At 43.5% G+C, this 19,672-nt stretch overlaps 1 protein-coding gene across 10 annotated transcripts in view; it reads left to right on the forward strand.

Moving 5' to 3' along the window:
- The window catches only part of DLG2 (discs large MAGUK scaffold protein 2), an 835,907-nt gene that overhangs the window by 786,138 nt on the left and 30,097 nt on the right, over positions 1–19,672 (forward strand). For all 10 annotated transcript variants that reach the window (XM_088668833.1, XM_088668834.1, XM_088668835.1 and 7 more), the window contains one exon: positions 4,488–4,563. In XM_088668833.1, the coding sequence (XP_088524959.1) occupies positions 4,488–4,563 (76 nt within the window). The remainder of the gene's footprint in view (positions 1–4,487; positions 4,564–19,672) is intronic.

Genomic DNA, 19,672 nt, shown 5'->3' on the forward strand with positions numbered 1-19,672 from the left:
AGGTGTAAGGTTCCTTTTTCCTTTGCTAATTGCTTTTCTTGAACTGTTTTCCATTGTAAATTACCATGAGTGCACCTGGTGACTTCTGTTTCAGTGTATCTGAAGAAGTGTGCACGCACACGAAAGCTCATACAATAACAAACTTAGGTGGTCTCTAAGGTGCTTTGTTGTTTAGTCGTTTAGTCGTGTCCGACTCTTCGTGACCCCATGGACCATAGCACGCCAGGCACTCCTGCCTTCCACTGCCTCCCGCAGTTTGGTCAAACTCATGTTCATAGCTTCGAGAACACTGTCCAACCATCTCATCCTCTGTCGTCCCCTTTCCCTAGTGCCCTCAATCTTTCCCAACATCAGGGTCTTTTCCAGGGAGTCTTCTCTTCTCATGAGGTGGCCAAAGTATTGGAGCCTCAGCTTCAGGATCTGTCCTTCCAGTGAGCACTCGGGGCTGATTTCCTTCAGAATGGATAGGTTTGATCTTCTTGCAGTCCATGGGACTCTCAAGAGTCTCCTCCAGCACCATAATTCAAAAGCATCAATTCTTCGGCGATCAGCCTTCTTTATTGTCCATCCTAAGGTGCTAGTGGAAGGAATTTGTTTAATTTTGTTTCAACTATGGCAGACCAACACGGCTACCTACCTGTAACTATTGGCTCTCTCTGTGTGTGCATGAGTAGAGAATTAATCAATAATATCATATTGACATAGGCTTGAGATGCAGGTGCATTTCAGGAAGTCCTGGCCTGAATGTCACCTGTTCCACAAACTTACTAGGTGACTTTAGGAAAGCAATTGCCATGCAGCCTTCCACCTACAAGATAAGAGCATAAGAACATGACCTCCTAGTGTTTGCTTTTAATTCTTTTCTTTTAACTTTTAATCTTTAGTAATTTTACTGTGTGGTTTTATATTGTTGTAAACCACCGTGATATATTTCTACGATACATCGGTATATAAATATATTTATAGATAAGCAAACATAGGAAGAGTCCTTGTGAGTCAGACCAATGGCCCATCTTGTCCAGCATCCTGTTCTCACAGTGGCCAAGCAGATGTCTGTGGGAAACCAGCAAGCAGGATCCAAGCACAAGAGCAGCTCTCTCCCCTCCTGTGGGCTTCCATCACTGCTTCCAGCTGTGGAGGCAGGGCAAAGCCATCATGGCCTGTAGCCATCAATAGCCCTCTCCTCCACAAATTCATCTAATCCTATCTTAGAGTCACTGCCACCAGAGAATTTAGGAGAAGTGGCAGTGGCTTTTCCAGTGAAATCTCATGGCCCTCTCGCAGAACTCTTGTGAGATCTCACCACTGCAGGCTCTGCCAGTGTGGTATAGTGGTTAAGAGCAGTGGACTCGTAATCTGGTGAACCGGGTTCGATTCCCTGCTCCTCCACATGCAGCTGTTGGGTGACCTTGGGCTAGTCACACTTCTCTGCAGTATCTCAGCCTCACTTACCTCACAGAGTGTTTGTTGTGGGGGAGGAAGGGAAATGAGATTGTTAGCTGCTTTGAGACTCCTTAAGGGGAGTGAAAGACGGGATATCAAGTCCAAACACCACTGCTTGCAGGCCTTTCGTGAGACCTCACCAGAATCTGCAGGTGCAGCTGTGTGTACAGCTGTTAAATGAGGCTCTGGCGGAGCTACACACCCTCCCGTTTCGCCCCAAGCTGACTGGGGCTGAAGGAAGTTGGAGACCAAAAGCATTTCGAGAGCCACATATTCTCCACCCATGGTGGAAATCTTGATGTGCCCTGTGTTCCATTTCAACCAGTGAGAGGTCCTTGAAAAAGCTGCTGCCAGTCAGAGCTATCAGTACTAGTCTGGGTCAATTATGTGATGTGGTGACTGCATAAGACAGCTGGGGAAGGGCTGTAGCTCAGTGGTAGAGCATTGGCTTTGCAAGTGGAAGGTCGCTGGTTCAATCTCCAGTTAGGGCTGGGAGAGACCCCGGTATAGGAGAGCTGCTGCCAGTCTGTGTAGACCAGGCATCCCGAAACTTCAGCCCTCCAGATGTTTTGGACTACAAATTCCCATCATCCCTGACCACTGGTCCTGTTAGCTAGGGATCATGGGAGTTGTAGGCCAAAACACCTGGAGGGCCACAGTTTGGGAATGCCTGGTGTAGACCATAGTGGGCCAAGTGGGCCAATGTCTGTCACAGTATGACAGGTTCCTTTGTTGTTCAGCAAGTTCCATGAATAGAACTAACTTCTAACTTTTATCAAAGATTTATAAACTTTAATCAAAGGTTTATAAACTTATACATAGAACTAAGTATGTATCCATTCTGAAATCAGGTCAGTTAATTGTGTCTATCCAAAAAGCAAATCTGAGTTAAAATGTAACCAAGGTCATCGTGGGATAAAACAATTCCCACTGTAAGGAAGAGGAAAATAACATTCAGAGATGTTTGCAAAGAGTAGGTTGTGATTTTTTTTTCTTTCTTAGACATCATTATTCCAACTGAGGGCATTCCTCCTATTTCCAAGAGGGAGAAACAGAAATGAAGAAGGCTATGCATTTGTGCATATCAATTTTATATCATATCTTTATATTTTCCCTTTGAGTTTGGAAGCCTGCTAAAAGCACTCACTTCAGATAAAGCTAACAAACCCATTCGTATGTTAAAGAGCTAGGATTAAAATCTTGAGGGATGTTGAAAAAAAGTATTTTGCTTTGCATTTACTATCTAAAAGGAAAACCCAGTCGAGTGGATAAACATGTCCTACTGACAACCCAGGCAGAATAACAAGATGTAACATGACTTCTGTGTCCAGAGGGGATTTTGCAGTGGGCAGAACTGCTGGTTCCTTGCCCTTGAACATTATTTATAAAGGACATTTTCCTCTGTGTACTTCTGGCATTTAAAAAGAAAGGAGGAAAATAACAAGGCTTTTAAAACTTGGTACATCTAGAAGTGAGTATGTTAGAAGCATAACCTGCAAGTCAACACTCAGCATCCTTAGGTAGGTGTCAGAGTCCTACCAATTCCGAAAGGACCCATCTGGACTGCCATGCTGGGAAGCTGAGTCTAGGAGCTGCCCATTGTTTTAAGTTTCTTACATTGCCCTTTGATAGCAAAGTCACTTAAATAACACACATGGAGAGAAGAAATTCTGATAATACTTTATTGAATGGAGTGAATTGAACATGAAAAGCTTATAAACTGAGGAAAAATAAACAGAGATGTTTATGTCTTTCTTCGTAGTTTAGGCCTAGTCCATAGCAGGGATACTTGCGACCAAAGATACAGGAGAAAACTCCCTCAGAATGACACAGCCAATTAGAGTGTGTATTACCTCGCAAAAGCTGGTTGCTAAGCAACACCTCCAACTACCACTACTGCTAGTAGTAGTAAACCTTGAACCTGGCAGGGTTACCTTAACCTGGAAGCTTATTCCAAAGCAGTTATCAAACACACACTTTTAGATTGTAGGCATGGAATGCGTTTCAAAATAAAATGAAGCAGCTTGAGAGGTTAGCAGAGAGAGAAAATTCACATTAGCCTGTAATAATAATTAAAAAGCTGTATTTAGCTGTGAGCTACTTCTTTTTCTCAGTAGGCACTGCTTTTTTCCATTTAGGAGATTACACAGCCTCAAGTCTTCATTCCCTCTCAGTGCCCCCTTCCTTTCTAATACAGAGTTTCATCTGCAAATTTAAAATCAACTGTTTTTCCTGTGGCTCACAGATCACACATCAAATATGAAAGTCGCACTTCCTCCATTTCCATGTGTAAATACTGCTTTTTTTCATGAGGGGGGGAAATCATTTATTCCAAAGTTCAGCTGTATCTATAGTAACCTGAGCTTTGCATTGCAGCTGGCAGTGTTTTTTTAAAAATAATAATAAAAAAACCACCCTAGTAACATCGCAATAGAAGCATTTGGTTTTTTTGTTTGTTGGAGGGGATGTTCTCCTGAACATTTCCCTCTACAAAAATTAACCCATCGTGGTTTTAAACTTGCTCTCATGGACAAAAAATAAATAAATAGCCAATATGCAAACCAAAACTCAACTCTCATTTGAAATTTTTGCATCTCTGGATGTGCAAAATTATCAAGGGAAATGGTTTGCAGAAAATGTTTCTATTAGACAAAAAAAAAATATGCATGCTAGGATTAATGTGTACTAAAAAGATAACCAGTTTTGTAAGGGTTTCCTTTAAAAAAAAATCACAGACAAATGGGGGAAATGTGGCTAACTGAACTTAAGACTTAAACTAAGAAAATGAGACAAACCAAAATGAACAGGATTATTCATATATAGATCTGTATATATAGATATAGGTTGTGCACCCTCTATATTGGCTAGAGGTGACTTAGGAATCTGGCAGGTATGGCAATATTTTTCCTTTTATATATGCAAATATTAAAGTGCCTTGAAGGGTTGAGATTTAAGTTCTCAGGTTGGTGCAAGAATGGCATGGTGTTGTTTAAATGGGTTTTTGTTTGTTTTTACCTATCTCTTCCTTCTCCCTCTCTTTCCAGGGTCGAAAGAAAAGAGAGAGCACGTTTAAAGACAGTGAAGTTTAACTCAAAACCTGGCGTGATCGATGCAAAAGGGGTATGTGATAGTGAAACTAACCCTGCAGAGATTTAAGTCTTACATGCACACTTAGTAGAACATTTGAACAGCACAAAGGTTAAGCAAGAACGGGTCACACGGTGAATAAAATGTGAGAGCGAAAGGGAAATGTTTAAACTATGATGTTATTTTACAGTGAAAGAAAAGAGGTTTTTTTAAAAAAGAAAAGAACAAGAAACAAGAAAGTAATATTTGCAACACAGAAAAGATGAAGAATTAACTATTTCTGTTTTGTGATCATACTAGGCCAATAACACTTTGGTTGTTGTTCATTTTAGCACCAACAGCACGCTAGCTGCCTTGCACTGTTTTTTTCTTAAATTGAGGATGGGGAAGTTGTGATTCTACAGATGTGGTTGGACTCCAGCTCCCGTAAGCCCCCTGCCAGTATGGCTTGTGGCAAGGGATGATGGGAGTTGCAGGTCAGAAACATCTGTGGGGCCACGGGTTCCCCGTCCCTGATTTAAAACATGCCTGTTCTGTGTTTCCCAGAATTACTCAGTGCAGCTTTCCCACACACAAAAATATACAAAATAGACACAGACATAAAAGGAAGCAACAATCAAAGTGCATCCATTAGAAAGCCAGCAGAATTAACCAGCCAGAGGTCCTTGTAAAAGCTTTTTCCTAAACAGATGAGCTTTAAGTTCGAACTCAATGTTAAGCAGAGTTCTGTGGTTCTCTCTTTTTGTTGTTGCCATTGTTTCAGCCCTACAGTAGGAAGGCTGCGTCTGAGCAGAAAATAGGTGATTGTGGAAAGCAAGTTCAGCACCTTGGTCAGCTCCCATGGCCGCTGTTGTTTAGAAAGGAGCTACTCTAAATCCCCAGTACTGTAATTTTCTTTCTCTCTCTCTCCCCGGCATCCCAAGCAATGTCAGTCTCTGCATCAAGCCACCGTTTTAATTTCCCACAATGCCCCTGACCTAACATTGCTCTGTGTAATTGTGGGAGATTTAAATGGTGGATAGAGCCAGCTCACCAGAGCCAGGTGAGTCTCTTGAGACCCACTTACAAAGGAGGACACCTCTCAGAGGACACTTTGCCCAGGCTTCCTCAAATCCAGAGCTGGCTCTAAAGGAGAGGCTGCTTAAACTTCAGTTAGATTCAGCTTTATAAATCTTCACCTCGCCCCAACCAGCAGCACTTTCACACTTGGGGTGGGGGTGGGGATACAGGAATGTAGACCCTGTTCCTACTCCACCCTCACAGGTGAAAATAAGCAATTTGCAGAGAGTGATTCTGAGCTGGAAAGCAACTGGAGAGGAAAGGTTCTAAGTCATAGAGGCTGGTCCATTAGGATGAATGGGACACTTCATATTTGCAGCCAGTCCTGGAGGGGGAACCTTAATCTCACTGTTGCCTTTGTAAAATTTTGCCTTTGTAAAAACGGGGGACAAAATTAGAATCCGTTACCTGTGCCTGTCATTGGCTATGGCTTCACCAATCCTGCCCTATGAGTACCAGCCGCCACTGCCTTTAAGGATCCCTTCTCTGCACGCTTTCCTACTGCCTAAACTTGAAAACTATTTAGGCTGCTCTGGGTTAAATAAATGCAGCTGAAAGAATCACATGCTTCTGAATAACGAGCCATTTCAGCCTTACTTAAGCACCTGAAAATGAAATGTAAAAAGACAGAAGCAAACCTCTTGGGAGAGGTCATTCCACAGAACTAGGATAAACATCAAGAAAGCACTCATCCCTAGATATGACAAGCTCATTCCCCAAATGGAAGCATTGCGAAGTGGGGCTCTCTGTCTTCTTAAATTGCAAGTGTGTTTGGGCAGAGGCTCTCTCCAAGGCATTACAGTGCTTGTCCGTGAAAGGCTTTAAAAGCACAAAGTGGCATCTTGAATTGGAAATGGAATCTCACAAGCAGCCAGTGCAGTCAGTGCAAATTTGGTTTTGTATATGATTTCCCCCTACTGGCTTCCACCAACAGGCTGCGGCTTTCTGCTCCTGCTCCAGCTTCTGAACCTTCAAGGGCAGCTCCACGTAATCTACATTACAGAAGTCAGTCCATGGCTATGGCTTGAGAGGTCTTGGCAAGAAGAATACATAATTGATTCAAGACTACTCAGTAAATTCTTAGAGGGCTTCTAGTCTGTTGGAGTGTAGCTTATGTGTGCTCTAGGACAATGAACATTCAAACATTGCATACATTGCTTCAAGGTGTTGAGCTCATATGGACAAACTGACCTCTATGTGATGCTCAGTTGCACATGCCTACATTGGCATGGAGGCATAAGCCATGGCCATGCTCAACCACAGCACAGAGTCACTGTAGCCAATGTCACACATTACATGTTCTGTGTGATGGGACCCCTGGGACACTTGGAGTGCATTGTGTGGAGATGGTTGCGAACATGTGGCGCATCATCACACTTGCAACCTTCTCCTTTTTATCAGCACCTGCTGGCTGCTTATCTGCTCGTTGGGGACTGTGGACTTATTTAAGCATGCTGTTAAACCAGGTCCTTATCACCTCCCCCCTGGAGGGTGGAATTTATCAGGAGGGCATCATAGTGACATCGGTTGATGCTGCACTTTGAAGCCCTCAACTGTTGGGACTTTGTAGCACAGCACAGGGCTGTTTGAAAGCCCTTTTGCAAAGAGTCCCACACTGCTCTTTAAACCTCTGGTTTTCAGAGGTTTAAAGAGTGGCATTTCACACTGCTCTTTGAACTTCTTATCTGAACCCAGTGACTTCAGGTGGTAGACAGGTGGATGTGGTTTGGGAAAAATAACCATGTAGACAACTGCATTACACAATCAGAATCCAAACTTGCCCTCCCCTTCCAGTAACAGTTTGTGTCGGCCAGGGATTGAATATAGCACTGTCTTGCTGTGGTATTTTAAAGTTTACAAAATGATTATTCAAACATAATGCAAGACTGAAAGAAATAAAATAGGAAATAAAATGGGGGGCGTTGTTATACCATTACTGTTGTGGCTGACATTGTACAAAGTGGCCTCATGCATCCAAATGTTATATATCACCAAATAATGTAATAGTGGGCACTCACAGCAAATTATTTCTGAAGAGGTTTATGCCCTTTGCATGATAAAATCCACTTCTCCCTATAGATTCTAACCTGGTCAAAGGGCCAGCACTGACCTAGAAAACCAGATTTTCAATTCTGCAGAGAAGAAGGATTGGCATTTGTATCTTAGGAAATAGTGTTTTCATGGACTTCAGTGCCTAACAACACTCTTCGTTTACCTATAGTGTTATTAAGGAAGCTACATAGTGGGTGTGACATTTATTTGTATTTGTCTTGGGCCATTGCTCCAGAGTGGAGCAATGAAGGTCAATGTTACCTGTGAGGAGAGTGTGCAGTAAGGCATATTGGCTAAAGAGGGAGTGTGGCCCAGCAGAGTTTCAAGGGCCAGATAGAGGCCTGGAGGGTCTGTCCAGGCAGTGGCAGAGCTTCATGCTCCGGCACCAGGGGGCAGAAAGCAGGCGGGGGTGGGGCTGGTACACGTCCCAGGGGTGTGGCAGACTGCCCGCAGGGGCATGGCATGTGTCCTGGGGGCGTGGCATGCCATCTGCTGGGGCGTGGTGCCCACCGCAGGAGGGGAGGGCAGCCGCGCTGGCATCCCACCGGGATCGCGCTGCTGGGGGCGGTGCGCTCCCCCCATACACACTCCTCTTCCTCCGCCAGTGTATCCAGGAGACGGCCTTCTCTCTCTCTCTTTCCCTCCCTCCCTCCCTCTCTTTCCAACTCTCCATCTTTCTGTATGTCAATAATGACTCTCCTGTGTGTGTTCTTTCATGAAGTAAGTATATACTAGTGCAGGGATGGGGAGACTGTAGCCTTTCAAATGTTGCTGGACTACAGCTGCCTTTAGCCCCAGCCAGTGTGGCCAGTGGCCAGGGATGATGGGAACGGGAGTCCAGCAACATCAGGAGGGCCACAGGTCAGCCACCCCTGACCTGTTGCATAATAATAATAATAATAATAATAATAATAATAATAATAATTTATTTATACCCCGCCCATCTGGCTGGGATTCCCCAGCCACTCTGGGCGGCTTCCAACAGAAAAATAAAACACAGTAATCTTTTAAACATTAAAAGCCTCCCTGAACAGCATGTGTGGCTAAGTGTTCCTTCGATGGCTGGGTGGCTCCCACTGTTGGAGAAGTTGACCTGACATGGTGATGCCCATTCATATGGCAGCTTCCATCTTGATCCCTTGCATTGGTGTCTGGAGGGTGGGCTGGTCCCTTGGAATGTAAAAGTTGGGCATCCTTGCTTTAACCTATATAACGGAACCAACCCAGTTAAGGGATAAATAGCACAGAGGACATTAAACATCAAAATTCCATACTCTAAATGATCATTCCGATCCCGCGGGCCTTTTTCTGGGCTTTAACAGGTACCTAATCTTCAGCCAAATGACATCTTAAATGCCCGTTTCTGGTATATAGTCAAAGCCAGAGGGAATAAATCGTTCCGATTGCTAATGATGCCTCACGCAAACCAGAGTCTGGTGAGAATTTAATTACCCTTTAATTTCCTGCATCCTTCTTCTTACACCTCGCTACTAGAGGAATATCAATCTTATCGCTGCTAATTTCATCACTGGTCGTGACATTTCGGAAACAGCATCACAGGGGAACCGAGCCGCCTTTACCCTTTGCAAATCCCGTATTGCCTCTTCATCGGCGATTCAAACTGTTTGCATATTGCAAAAAGAGCACCTGTAGGCTACGTGTGAAATGTAACGTGTTAAAATCATTGAATTATAAAATTGCAGAGTTGGATGCAACCCCAAGGGGCATCTAGACCAACCTGCAGCAGTGCAGGAACACAGCTGAAGAATCCCTGACAGGTGACCACCCGACCCTCCCTCTGCTTAAAAAAACCTCTATTGAAGGAGAGCCCACCACCTTCTGAGGGAGCCTGTTCCACTTTCAAAGAGCTCTTATGATCAGAAAGTTCTTCATAATGTTTAGCCAGAATTTGAATCCATTGGTTTGGGTCCTACTCTCTGGAGCGGCATAAACAAAATTCCTCCATGGGACAGCCCTTCAGATATTTGAAGTGTTGGATTTTTTGAATAAGTCAAGTTACTTTAGAGCCGGTCTAATGTAAATACTGTCTGTTTAAGAGAAACAGGTGCAGGTGATTTCTGTTGATTGCCCACAGGCGTGGGCTCTGCTTCTTGTATATAAGGCTCTGCCAGAAAGCCTTCTGTATCTCTTAGTTAAATCTCTTAGTTAGATTCTTTCAGTTTGATTCATCTCTAAGTAGATCACTCTCTCAGTTGTTCTTAGTTTAAGAGATTCCTTAGTTGAATCTTAGTATGATTGCTTAGTTATAATGCTAGAATGCTGTTAATTCTTGAGTAGTTTAATGGGAGTTATGTGGAGTTTGTGGGAATGTGGGAGAAAGCATTTATCTTTAGTTTAAAGTCTCTTTAGAGTCAGTTTGTTTTTCAGTGAAAGAACCCCAACCGTTTGTATTTTCATCTGCATACTTTTACAAGTGTGCAGCTAGTAAGGGGTTTCATATAAGGGAGATTAATTCCCTACGCTATTGGTGGTGTTTTCTTAGCCAGGTCAACTTCTGACTGCGTATACTCTGCATGAAGCGTACTTTAAAGGGCCGCTGTAAAACTGGGATATATGATTTAGGTTAAGTAAGTTTCAATACCCAGTTTTCTCCAATATTATTCTTATCATATATATTATATTCCAATATGAAGATGGCTTTCTTATCACTTCTCAGTCTTCTCCAAGGCTAAACCTACCCAACTCCCTTGAACGTTCCTCATAAGGCTTAGCTCCCAGAGACGGAGAACATGACATGCAAGAGCAGTGACATGCAAGGAGGAAGGAGAGAGATGTGTTGCTTTGGACCAGGATATGATCTGAAGCTGCATGAGGTCACAAACTTTCTGACTCTAAGCAGGTCTGGGGAAGGAGTTCAGAAGAGTTCAGAGAGGCCTGGAGGAGTACCTTTGGCACCCCAGAGCAGTTATATGCCCCTGCTTGGCAGCGTTCCTTGCCTTTTCCTCATGGGAGTTCCTGATCAGGCAGGATTCTGAAAGCACACCAACTCCCCCAACAGCTGGATGGAAAGAGCATGCTCAACTAGGCATAAAAATGGGGGAAACTGAGCAGGTGGGGAAGAATAGAGGATTCTGGGAAATTGCATGGCTGGCTGTAATCCTGAACAAGAGTCTTACACACCGCAACACTTTGTTACAGGTCCCACTTGTTGAGGCCACCTAATGAAATGCAAAAAGAGGGAGGGAGGGAGGGATCTGTAGTTTTGTCTTCAGAAAATGTCATTGTTCATTCCTTTTGTCAGATACCTTATCCTCTTCACCACTTTTTTAAAAAGATGTTCTCTTTCTTATGCACACTCTTCCCACCCTTCCCAATTTAAGTATGTTCAAAACGTTCAAGAAATGTTTAAATGCTGGATGCTGTGAAAAAAGATTAGCCCGCTCCCGGGTGACTTGAAAGCACAGATAATAATATCAATCCAATTAGATATTCTGGCCCCTAGATGATTTTTTGATTTTTTGTAAGGAAGGAACAAGAAAGCCGAGAGCCCGTGGTATAAATAGCAGGTGTAATTTCATCAAGCAGGAAAGGAAACCTGAAATTATCACTTTGAAGCTACCTATTAAGCCTTTTAATTCGGCATATTTAATAGCATCACACTTGTCTGATCATTTCCATTTCCACTTTCCTAATTATTGGTGTGCAATGTTTCAATATCCAAACAAATAGGTAGTGTCTCCAGGATAATATGACCCTTGTACAGGTGTGGAAATAAAAATTATTTTAAAAGTGGAAGTGACTTCATTGGAAATTGATGCTGTCTAGCATATTTTGCTCATAAGGACTTAAAAGGAGCCATTAAAAGCCCATCTAATCCAGCATCTTGGGGCTAACCAGATGCCTGTGAGAAGCACAAAAGCTGGACCTGAGAAAAACAGCACTCATCCCCCCCCCCTGCAGTTACCAGCAAGTGGTATTCAGAGGCACAATACCTCTGACCGCGTAGCCAGTGTAGAATGTAGCCATTGCAATGAGTAGCTTTGTCCTCCATGAATTTGATCAGTGCTAGCTAGCAGCCATCACTACCTGTTGTGGTAGCAAATGCTGCAATTTAACTGTGAAGGAGCACGTCCTTTTGACTGTCCCGAATCTCGCGCAACTTCAGCTTCACTGGGTAACTCCGGCTCCTAGCAGTTTGAGAAGGAGCAAAACTAGCCGCTTCATTTTATATATACCTGGTATCCTGCTTCCTCTTCCTTTCCTTCTCTCTAAACTAACAAGCCACCAGCGCTTGTGAGCTTTCCAACGGAGGGGAGTTTCTCCAAGCCCTCGATCATTTTGGGCTGCCCTTTCCTGAACCTTTTCCAGCTTTGTGGCATCAGGCACAGTTCTCAATCTCCCAGCAACCTGCCCTTTGAACCTTGTGTGCTCTCCTTTCCCTCCCATCTTGTCCTTTTTAACCACCTCGGCTTGTCTTTGTGCTCCGAACCTGCATGACAAACCTTCGTTCTGAGCCAATTTCATTATTTTCCTCCTTTCACAGCCCTAGCAACAATCGGCGTCTGCAGTTCCAACTGCACACCCTACCACACTCAGGGAAACAAACTACTAGAATGAAAAGCACAAGTTGTTTGTTTGTTTTTTCCATTTCTGAAAATGTACATGATCCTAAAAGGATTGTTTCACTTATTCAAACTTTTATGCTGCCATTCACATGGAGTTTCAGGGCAATGTACAACTAATTTTTAAAATGCAGTAATCAAGCATTAAAACTGCAATACAAATAAAATGCAGTTAATCACACACACACACACACACACACACACACACACACACACACATACACACACACACACCACAACCAGCCCACGGGATTTAAGTATCCACAAATGCCTGGGAGTGTAAATATGTTTTTAATAAGCATTTCCGGTTCAAGTTCACCCCCTCCAAGGAACTATTTCCATGCTGTTTCAAAGTTGCATTTCATTCACAAAGTCATTGCTTTCTTTGGGGGGGGGGTCAGAATTATACAAGCTACTCTGCCAATGCATAAAATATGCTTAAGACTGAGAAAACATAAAAACACGTATACAATGTAATGTGAACAATTGCTTTATTTATTCATCCCAGCAATTGTGATCTTTAGGCTTAAACAACAGAGAGTTAGAAATGAGAAATGCCATGCTAACAATCAAACACAGAGTTAAGTGCAATGAAACCCCTATATACATATTTGAACTAAAATTCAAATTGAACTGCATTTATAATTGCCCAACGTTCCACCCTGCAATTATAGGAGCATTAATTCAGTGAATTGATTAACCCCAATGTGTTCATTCTGAGCACCTTTCGTGACTGGCAACATGCCCATTTGTGTTGCTGCCTCCCTTGGCTCAGAAGAGAAGTGATTCCATTGAGAAGGTGCCACCACAGAAAAGGCTCCCCATGCTAGCTGCTGCTAAATGAACCTCCATAGGTGGCAACACACCCAAGAAGAGCATCGTCGTGAAATCATAGAGACTGAATAGGGCAGTAAGGGGGAAAGTGCTTTCCTCCTTCAGGTAACCTAGTCCCAAGTAATAATAGTGATTTATTGTTTATATCCCACCCATCTGGCTGGGTTTCCCCAGCCACTCTGGGCAGCTTCCAACAAAAAAATTAAAATACAATAATCTATTAAACATTAAAAGCTTCCCTAAACAAGGCTGCCTTCAGGTGTCTCCTAAAAATCTGGTAGTTGTTTTTCTCTTTGATATCTGGTGGGAGGGCGTTCCACAGTGTGGGTGCCACTACTGAGAAGGCCCTCTGCCTGGTTCCCTGTAACTTGGCTTCTCAAAGCAAGGGAACCACCAGAAGGCCCTCGGTACTGGACCTCAGTGTCCGGGCAGAATGATGGGGGTGGAGACGCTCCTTCAGGTATCCTGGACCGAGGCCGTTTAGGGCTTTAAAGTTGTTCAGAGTTTCATATATCTGAACCAAAACCTTAAATCTGGCACCTTACTGGTGCCTTACTGGTATTAAATCCGGTGCCTTACTGGCAGCCATTGCAACTCCTTTAAGAGCTGTGTAATAAGCAAACAATAGGATGCCCCAGTGAGAAGCCTAGCAGCTGCATTTTACAGTAGTTGCATCTTCTGAACAGCCTTAAGGGCAGCCTCATGTAGAACACATTGCAGTAGTCCAGTCTTGAGCTTCCCAATGCATGAGTTGCAGTGGCAAGGCTCTCCCTATCCAGGAATAGTTCCTAGCCCCAAAAAAAATGGTTTAGTCATTGCTCTTGTATTCTCACTTCGTTTTGTCTTACCTTTACCAGCGGTGCAATGAGTTTAGCATCATCTGAAGGCGAGTGGAAAGATTAATCCATCAACATTTTGCCCTTTAAGTCAAAGGGAGCACTTGAAAGGTGATGTTAGCAATTGCTGGGTTCTGTTCATCATTCAAGAACACCCTTCAGCAGTGAGCAATCCAGGCTTGATTGATGTCGTGCGCCCTTTCAGCTTCCAGGGGAGGCTGTATTTTGAAGGAAGCGTGACATTTGTAGGGTGGCAGACAGCGGGGAAATATACTAAAGCACTGTGGAAGAATGACGTGAGGAAATGACAAGAGACTTGTATTGCATCAATGCGGGGAGAGATTTGAATTTGAAGCAGTTCTGAAATACATCAGAACTGGGGCGCTGGGATCCTACAGTCCTCCAGGTATTGTATGACTCCAGCTCTCATCATCCCAGCAAGCATAGCCAATGGTCAGGGTTGATGGGAGATGTAGTCCAGTAATATCTGAACAGGTTCCCCATGCCTTTTATTGCAGGGCAAAGATCCCATTAAATCAGGCCTACAGTGTGGAGCAAATAGATCAATAAATATACACACACACTGTTGGATCCTAGTTCTGATAAGGGGACCATGCATCTGGGAGTGGGGACCATTTTGAAGTAGTGAATAGAATAGAATAGAATAGAATAGAATAGAATAGAATAGAATAGAATAGAATAGAATAGAATAGAATAGAATAGAATAATTTATTGGCCAAGTATCAACCATACTTGGAATTTTGCTTCAACTACATTGCAATGTAAAGAAAAAACCTACCTCATACAAACAGTATTCCCCTCGCAATACAACAGCACAGCGAAAAGATTTATTACCCACCCTGCACCTTTAGTTTCCAGGGTGGGTTGCAAAAATTACAACACAGCATGTTTTAAAAAACAGTTTAAAACAACTTTGAATTACAAAAATAAGTTGGGACAAAAATGGGCATCTCAAGTTTCAAAAGCCAAGGGGGAAAGGTGCATCTTCAGCATTACAATGAAGTTGACAGGTGAACCTCTGTGGGGAGGGAGTTGAACGACTTGGGGGGCTACCACAGAGAAGGCCCTCTCTCATCTTACCACCACCCAAGCTTTTGAGGGTGGTGGAACCATCAAGAGGCCAATTTTAGCACCCAGGAGGTTTTTTGAGATCTTTTCTGTTGAAAGTCCTCCTGGGTGGTGTTTTATACTGGAATGGTGTGGAATATAAATGTTTTAATAAAATAAACACCTGAAGAGAGCCCTACGCAACACCTTGCCAATGAAGTACTAAGGCAGGGTTGGGGAACCTCAGACCCCATGGCCTTTCTTTCTGAACCTGGATGGAGGATAGAGAGGGCAGTGTGAAGGGACATCAAAACTAGCCCTTTGGGCAAAGTTTCCATTCACATTTGTTGCTCTACCCACCAGTAGCATGTGACTCCCCTTTAAGCTGTCCAGAAGGAAATGTGGCCCTTGGGTTGATAACACTTCCCCATACCTGGGCCATCGATCATTAAGCTTTCCACAGTAGCCAGCTAGATGCCACTGGGAAGCCCAAAAGCCAAAGAAGAACACATTGGCCCTCTCCCACTCCCCCGAGAAACTGGTGTTCTGAGGCACGATGCCTGTGATCTTGCAGGCAGGATGCAGCCATCATGAGTAGCAGCCCCCATTCTTGAATCCTGCCTAATCCTCTTTTGAAGCCATCCGACCTGCTGGCCATCATCACATCTCTCGAAAGTGAATCCCACAGTTCAGTGATGCACAGTGCCAAGAACTGGCTCCTCTGGTCCATCCTGAATCGCATAAATCGACATTGGATGGTCCATTGGGTTCTCGTATTATGAGAGAGATGGGGGAAATTCTCTTTGTGGGGACACTCCCCACACCATGAATAACCTTACTGAGTTCTATGATGTCCCCTCTTACTCAACTTTCTTCTAAACTAAAAAAAGCCCCAACTGCTGTAACCTTTCCTCAGCCATAGAACAATTGTCCCCAAGTTTCCCTGCAGAGCAGGAATTACTATGCACTTTGTAAAGACCGGTTTCACGCTGTTCTTTCAACCTAAAACTGCTGTTTTCCCTGTTCAGGAAAGCTCTTGTCTGCCAGTTCCTTTCATTCCATTGAAAACCCTGACCTGTTTTGCACTCAGATGTTTTCAGCAAGTGGCCTCCATGGTACAATGAGAACTCTAGGATGTGGATGCTCTAACAACAGGCAACATGAAGCAAAAAAAAATAAAATAAAATCAGTAGCATTCTGTACAAAGGAACAGTGCAGGCCAGGACTGATCAGCCTGAGTTGGTGGGTTGCAGCTGCTACTCAGAGCCCTGAACTTTTGCAAAACAGCTTTCTTACCAGACCACAGCAAAGGTCTGTCTAGAACACTGTCCTGTTTCCAATGACACCCATCAATTCATGGGTTGGCAGTAAAAGATAGAGTGTGTAAGGAAGGAGAAGAAATTTGGCGCGCACTTCTGGAAACAATATGTCAACCAAAACAGATATATCCTTTGAAATTCATGCATCTCTGAATTTTGTGGTGCAGGTCTCAAACCAAAAACTGGAACATAGGAAGCAGTCTCGTATAGCGTCTTCTCGGCCACCTTCTGATGGCTGCTTGCCAGTGTTAGGGATTGGGTGAGAAAGTCTACCCAATTCAAGCTGAACGTACCAAATTTGCACATTGTGAAACACTATCTGAACTGAAACAGATCTCCAAATTTTAAAACGCTTGTTCCCCAGCCAAATAATGTGCACAGAAGTGCATATATTATTGAAGATAACAAGTATGTATCATATTCAGGGAAATTGCTAGCAAAAAAATATGTTACTATTAGTCAAAACTGTGTGCAAAAATGTGTTTTATTGGAAGAAATCAATACTAAAATGTGAACAGATTTTTATGCTTAAATAATAATAATCAGGAACCGCACTGAACTGGAAAAATGAGAGAAACCAAGAAAACTGAAATTGACAAGTCTGTCCATCCCTTTTGGTGTCTAATTGGGATTACTTCCTAGCCACTGTGTTTAGGATTACAAATGATTGGGGGGGGGGACACACCCACCATATTTCAAGGCACACACAGCACTTTAAACAACCCCTTGCAACCTGCTACATGTCCTCAGCCTGCCTGAACCCACGCCAGCCCTTGCAAGTCCTAAAGCTGCAGCCATGGTTGTTGCAACAGCCTTGAGTATTTGTCACGTGGTGTTGGTGTGAGAGAATGTTCCCCACCTTCTAAATTTAGTTGCTGCTTCAAATTAGGAGAAGAAGCATTTGCTAGCTAGCAGAGAATAATGGAAGTGTCAAATATTAGAACGTGTAAGACTCCAAACGGAATATCTAAAGCAGCACAGAGGCTGGAATCAAAACGAAGTAGGAATCTGCTCAAGCACGTAGGTCAGGTGTGGGTGGCTTCTGCGAAGCAGCTGGAGGCGCTGGCACTGAATTTGAAACCTCTTGGGGTTTTCCTCCACCCCCTCTCCATGGCTTCCATCATTTGGGTTTAGTGATATTTTTTTTCCTGTCAGCAGCCCTTCCTATCATTTTCCTTCCACACATTGGAGTAACAGATAGGTAGCCATGTTGGTCTGGTATAGTCGAAACAAAATAAAAAAATTCCTTCCAGTAGCACCTTAGAGACCAACTAACCAACATTGGAGTAAGTTGCTGGAAATCTCTGCATTGTCAAGGACAAACTGGTATTAGGTCAGCCATCCTTCACCTACCCCCACTTCCAGAAGGTATTTCCTTTCAAAATTATAGCTTGCTGTATCACTCAGAAGTCTCACTATCTGCAGGAATGCCTTTTGCACGACCTATTGTGACGGCTCAGTGAATTTTATTTTTTTTAGAAGGTTGAGCCATTGACTAGAAACAGAAGCTGGAAATTTAACACAGCAGGTCTTCCTTCAGAAAGTCAAAATGTGAACAGCTCCCAGGATGATCACAGAAGAGTCCAACATAGCCCAGCTACAAAGCCTTGTTTAACTTCTTTTTGAAACCTACTCAAGTTCCAAACAGAGTTTAAGATAAATTCAAATAGTAAAAGAATAAATGAACATGTTGTTCTTCAAACCCCATTTTTAAAGTTTTAAAAACCGTGTTGTAACCACCTGCATGCATATGCACACTTCATTCGTTACTTCGGCAGAAACGCATCCATTTGATAGATTGTAATTGATGCAGATGAGTACCATCTTCTGGAAAGGCCCATTTTCGGAGGTAATACCCAGTCTTTTCAATGACCCAGCCTTTGTGAGTCTACTCACAGGTAATTCTTACTGTTTTCAGTGAGGCTCCTTTCCAGATAAGTGAGCATAGGATTGCACTTAGCTTGGAATAAGCCAGGTTTCCTCAAACCCGGCCCTCCAGATGTTTTGAGACTACAATTCCCATCATCCCTGACCACTAGTCCTGCTAGCTAAGGATCATGGGAGTTGTAGGCCAAAAACATCTGGAGGGCCGAGTTTGAGGAAGCCTGGAATAAGCCCTATTGAACACCTTGGGACTTTCTTCTGGGTAAATATGCAAAGGCTGATATAACGCTCTTGTGAGTGTCTGTACGGTGCTATAATTTGGTTATATATGACCAGCACTTGGCTCTGAACTTTGGAAACATAATTGTTACGTAGTTGTTGTCAGGATGACAACTAGATGAGGCATGTGCGAAGCAGTTTGAACCTTGCGAGTGCTACACAAGTGTTGTGTGGTGATTATTATAATGATGATGATGATGATGCCGCTGCTTTGGTTTCAATGTCTGTCACAACACGAAAGCGTTAGATTCAGGAAGTCGACATTTTCAGTCGCGTAAAAGAAGAAAGAGGCAGTTTTGGAAATGCTGAGTTTTCTGAACATAAGGGGAAGGGACTTAAGTTGTCTTTTCTACTGCAAATTGATTTATGCCAAAACCGTGGAATCATAGAGTTGCAAGGGACCCCAAAGTCATCAAGTCCAGCCCTCTCCTGGTGCAGGAATTCCACTGCTACATCATCCCTAATAAGTGTCCATGCAGCCTCTAATGATTAAAAAATTGTCTCATGAGGGCTATGCTGTGCTTCCACAATCAGAGGCAGCAGTTGCTGGAAACCACAGGGAGAGAGAGGGCTCTGGTGCTCGAATCGTGCTTGCTGGTTTCCCACAGGCACCTGGTTAGCCGCTGTCAGAACAGGATGCTGGGTTAGAGGGAACATTGGTCTGATCCAGCAAGCTCTCCTTCTGTTCTTATGCCAACCAGATACCTGTGGGAAGCCCACAAGCAGGACTTGAGCCCCGCAGCGCTCACCCCAGCTGTGCTTCTCAGTAACTGATATCCACAGGCATACTTCTTCTGACAGTAGTAGTACAATGATATCCTTATCCTCCATGAATTTTCAAATGCCCTTTTCAAGCCATCCAAGCTGGTGGCCTTCAAAAACCTTTGTGGGAGCAGATTCCGTGTTTAACTGCGATGGTTAGATAGCACCCTTCAGATCTTTCCTGGGGCCAGCACCTGCAAGAACCTTGAGGACTGGGCCAGTATGCTACCTGGGTTCCACCTGACTTTAAATTTCCTCTTCAGATATCATGCCCAATCAGGACTTGAATATGTACCTGTTCTGCTCACAGTACCTATGGTTACGAACTTGCAGAAATGAAGCGGTGTTATTCTAGTAGAGAATGATTTGACTGCTATTTTTAACAATCCTATTTATATAGTTGTTTCCACCTATCACCAAGGTAGAGCTTCAGCTTTTGCAAAAACCAAACCGTTCCTGAATGGGG

This window comes from Zootoca vivipara, chromosome 4 (assembly GCF_965207765.1).
Source record: "Zootoca vivipara chromosome 4, rZooViv2.hap1.1, whole genome shotgun sequence".
Taxonomy (NCBI): domain Eukaryota; kingdom Metazoa; phylum Chordata; class Lepidosauria; order Squamata; family Lacertidae; genus Zootoca; species Zootoca vivipara.